Source organism: Buceros rhinoceros, unplaced genomic scaffold, assembly GCF_000710305.1.
Source record: "Buceros rhinoceros silvestris isolate BGI_N320 unplaced genomic scaffold, ASM71030v1 scaffold3077, whole genome shotgun sequence".
NCBI lineage: Eukaryota > Metazoa > Chordata > Aves > Bucerotiformes > Bucerotidae > Buceros > Buceros rhinoceros.
The window spans coordinates 25,857-30,113 of record NW_010423761.1 but is presented as its reverse complement, the minus strand read 5'-3'; the positions used below and the strand labels follow the sequence as shown (position 1 = coordinate 30,113).

At 39.1% G+C, this 4,257-nt stretch overlaps 1 protein-coding gene across 2 annotated transcripts in view; it reads left to right on the top strand.

Annotated features, from left to right (window-relative positions):
- The first annotated feature begins 3,241 nt into the window (after positions 1-3,241).
- The window catches only part of POU1F1 (POU class 1 homeobox 1), a 10,864-nt gene continuing 9,848 nt past the window's right edge, over positions 3,242-4,257 (top strand). For both annotated transcript variants that reach the window (XM_010140506.1, XM_010140507.1), the window contains exon 1: positions 3,242-3,383. In XM_010140506.1, coding sequence (XP_010138808.1) covers positions 3,242-3,383 — 142 coding nt within the window. The remainder of the gene's footprint in view (positions 3,384-4,257) is intronic.

Genomic DNA, 4,257 nt, shown 5'->3' with positions numbered 1-4,257 from the left:
AGGGAAGGGATGATCTCCTTCAGTTGGCAGCAGGTCTGAAACTGCTGGCAGAAACCCTCAGCCGAACTGTTACTTTTCCATATTTAGCTATTGGACAACAATACAGAAATAAAGGAAGAGAAGTCTGTCTGGGTGATAACAACTTCCATGTGTATTTCTTGGTCCACTTGACTATGTCCAGTGAAGCCTCTCTCATTCACAAGGCACTCTTTCACCAAAAAAGGACACATACATTTGGTTTCCATAAGCTGTCCAAATTTGTGATGCTGAGTGTTAAGATTCAGAAGGAGACTGAGATTAATTAGTACATAACAGGAAAGGCAGGACTGTACTAATTAAGATCTGGCCAAAGACTGTGGTTTGAGGGAAGGACAGATACGGTCATTCAGCGGAGTAAGGCTGCAGCTAAGCTAGCACATCCTGCTATTTTCTGAGGAGGATAAAAGGACCTCAGGTAGCCTTTACATTCCAGTAACATTGAAATTTAAGAAAATCCAACCCAACCAACCCAAAAAATCCCCATCACTCCAGGTCTCCCATTTGTGGTCTACCAGCCTGGAACAACTTCAGAACTACGTTCTGTGAATGTAGTCAAAAAAGAGAAACTGCTGTTAGTTCAATACAGCTTTATCCAGTCCCGCAGTCTGATTGGTTCTTGACATAGGAGAGGAGCACTGTACCACTGTTTTTGCTTATGATTAGCATGTTTTCATGGCCAGAATGGAATGTCCTTGGACAAAGACCTGGCACAGATTCCTGAGCTGTCAGCATGGCAGTAAGGAGGTGCTTCTCAGGTCCATGTGGCCCCAGGACCTCCCTAGATAAGCAGAAGGATATCTATTCCTGCAGATCTAGATAGGAAGAGGAAATGTTGGCAAAATCATTGTGAGGCAGTTGAAAATTTATCACTATGTTATTACCTACAGAGTCACAGGGTAACTTTGGGTAAGACACAGTCTGAAGCCCAGCCAAATAGCTCTGTGTCTGGTGTGTTAGGGCTTCACCACCAAGGGATTTTTGGCAGAACAGAAGTAGTAACAGATTATCACAGTACACATAGAGGGCTGTAGCAAAGCTTTAGAAGAGGTGATGAATGTGAAATTTGTCAAATACCTAGTACTGCTAACAGAGTGTAGCTATTCAGGATCTTCAAAAATACAACCAAATAACTTTATTTTAAACTGAATCCATTAAAAACTCACTCATTATCAAAATGAAAAAAACAAAAAAAATAGCGGTTACCTGTAGAGGGAAGTAGGCAACGTGGCACAAACACATAAATAAAAATCCAAGTCATTCAGCAATATGAAACACAACACAAAATAGCAGTGGCATGAAAAACTCATTTGAGATGGTGTCTGGGATGATGTTTACCATACGCTGAGGAATAGTTCAATGCCTAATGATTGCTGGCTGCAGGTACTTTCCCAGTCTCTTCCGGTCCCAGCTTCTGCAGATAAGCACCCTTCACGAACCTACTATAACCTCCTCTAATGAACTGTGTAGGTCTGGAAAGATTGAGCACCTAGGCAAAGTTAGGTAAGTCTTCTTCCTCTAGGAAGAAATGGAAATCTGGAAGTGAGCTCTGTCTTGTACTTCGGGATGGACCTCCACCTCTTTGCACCTAGCTATGAGTTTGCAGTAGAAATATTACCTACTGGCATTTGAGAAAAAAAGTATTGCCAAGGACAAGGCTGTAAAGTTATTTGTAGTGTTTCTTATTCTCTCATGGCTTCAAGGCCCCAGTAGGTAGGTGGACAGAAGCCCTTCATGGATGTGTCATGCTGAGGGAGAAAAGGTCACTAAAGGTGAAAAGGATTAAAATAATTGTTTAATATCCACTCAACTGAGTAACAGTTTTGGCATTTTCTATTAGGTTTAACACTTTGGACATGTGTGCTACACATCTGCCACTGGAGCCTACAAAATTTTTTATGTCATAAGAGGATATACTATTTGAGGACTCTTTACAGTCTGTGAGGTGTTATAAAGACCTGTCATCATTGTTGACTTCTACCCTAATTTCCTTCAGTGCCGTGCTCTGATCTGAGCATTGTATGGGTTCCAAGTATACCCTCAGGTGCACGAAATACTAGAGTTTAAGACTCAGTTGTCATTCATTAGCCAGTGTACTTATGAGTTCACAGACTTTAATATACATTGGACCAAGCCCAAAGTAATACAGGTGGCAGTTCGTTTGATGACAGAATCTTCCATAATATTGCAAAGATTAAAGTTTTGTATATATAGTTTGCAATATGGAAGTTCATACATGGATAACAGTTACGAGCATAGGGCCTCACCACTGTTACAGAAAACGGGCATATGCTATATGCAGTTCTTCTGAAATTTCTCAGTAACCCCAGACGCAGCTGTCCTCGAAACAGTCTCACATCAACAAAGTGCTTAGTAAATTCTTTGCAAAAAGTTCCTGCTTTTACTTAGCATAATAAAGAGCAGAACTTTTTGGATGAGAAAATAGATGCTGCAGTAGTATAAATTAATAATAGGAACAGAGAATTAATTTTATCTGACACTATGGGCTCTTTCAAGATATCTTAGATACACGTTTAGCACATCATGCTTATGTGAAACTATCTCTTCAGGAACATCCACCTGGATACGACTGCTCTATATTACATATCCCTGATTTATTGTCTATGTTAAGACAAATGATCGCAGCTCAACTGTGTGGAATTAGGTAAATTTAGATTATTCTGCTACAGGTTCTTGATATTTGTAGACTTTTGATCGAGCTTTCAGACAGGTTGCCTTCCAGACAATTGCCTAGATGAGATTTTTGGGGGCAGGTGTTAACTGTGGAAACCTACTTAGTGGTAACCCTATCTGTCTCATTGCTACCGACTTTGGAGACGATACTTTCACAAGTTTTTTTTCATCATTGTTTTTCACAAAAGACCTAATTAAAAGTATCTGTCAGATCATGTCTCTGGTTTCCCTCTTCTTCCCCTCCCATTAATTGGACACGTATCGTGTTTGTGTGGGAAGGAAGGAGGATCTATGGCAGTATAGAAATATTGCTAGGAAAAGAACATTAAAATGGATAAAGGGATTTCCTAGTGGTATAAATACCTGCACACCACCTCCCTGTGCCCTAGAGCCCTCCTGTATATGTATGTGCAGGTAAAAAGACTGGAATAGAGTTTGAGCTGCTGTTAATCGTGCAGGATCTGTTCTGTTGGAAAACAGGGGCAAGAGGCTCTTTTGCTTGTTGAAGGGTATGACTTGCCAAGCATTTGCTTCATCTGACACCTTTGTACCCTTGAATTCTGACTCTTCTCCCTCTCTGCCTCTGATAATGCATCATAGCGCCGCAGAGTGCCTGCCGGTTTCTAACCATGCCACCAATGTTGTGTCTACAGGTACTTTTTAAAGATAATCTTACTCTCAGTAACTCTCATTTGTAATGCTTTTGGCTGATATGTGTTCATCGAGTTCTGCAGTATTTAAAGTATCAATGCTGTGTGTGGTAGGGACTACCTTAAAGCAGAAGCATTTTCACAAAACTCTGCATGATGAGTAAATCAGGAAAACACCAAATGTTTGTGTTTTAGCTAAATTTGTAGCTTTCTCTAAATTTTTTAAAAGGTTAAACTCAAGTATTCTGCCAGTGGATTAACTTAGAACAGGCTAAAACACTGTCACTGTTGTCATTGAAGACTATATAGTCCTAACAAGTGTCATGTTAATTAATTGGAAGTTTGTTTATTATGTAACCACAATTTAAAATCATATCCATTTCATTAAATAGGAAATGTATTTAAAACAGGTCAGGTCTAAATATAATTGGGGGGAGCTTTCAAGAAGAATATATAAGCATATTGTATACTGAATCACGACTAAGATTTAAGTGGGATGTTCCAAATTGGTGGGAGAAATCTCATCACATTTTTGAATTTTGTGTGGTTTTGTATATAATCCAAGTAATTGCATTTAAATCCTAGGACTATCTAGTCGTTAAACTTTCTCAGAGAGAGACAGAGAAATAAAGAGAGTTTACTTGCAGCCTTAACCTGCAGAAGCATGATTCTGGAATACAGAAATTGTTGATGGGAAGCTTTCAGTAACAGAAAAAGAAATATTTTTGATTTATTTGAAATTGTTTTAATTAGGGGTTTTATCTGGATTCCTAATAAGGAACTAGCCTTCTCCTGAAATGCATTGGTAATAAAGCATTTTAACAATAAGAAAAAGCACGTAAATAATGAAAACTGAGCATTGGTGATAGGTAGCAGG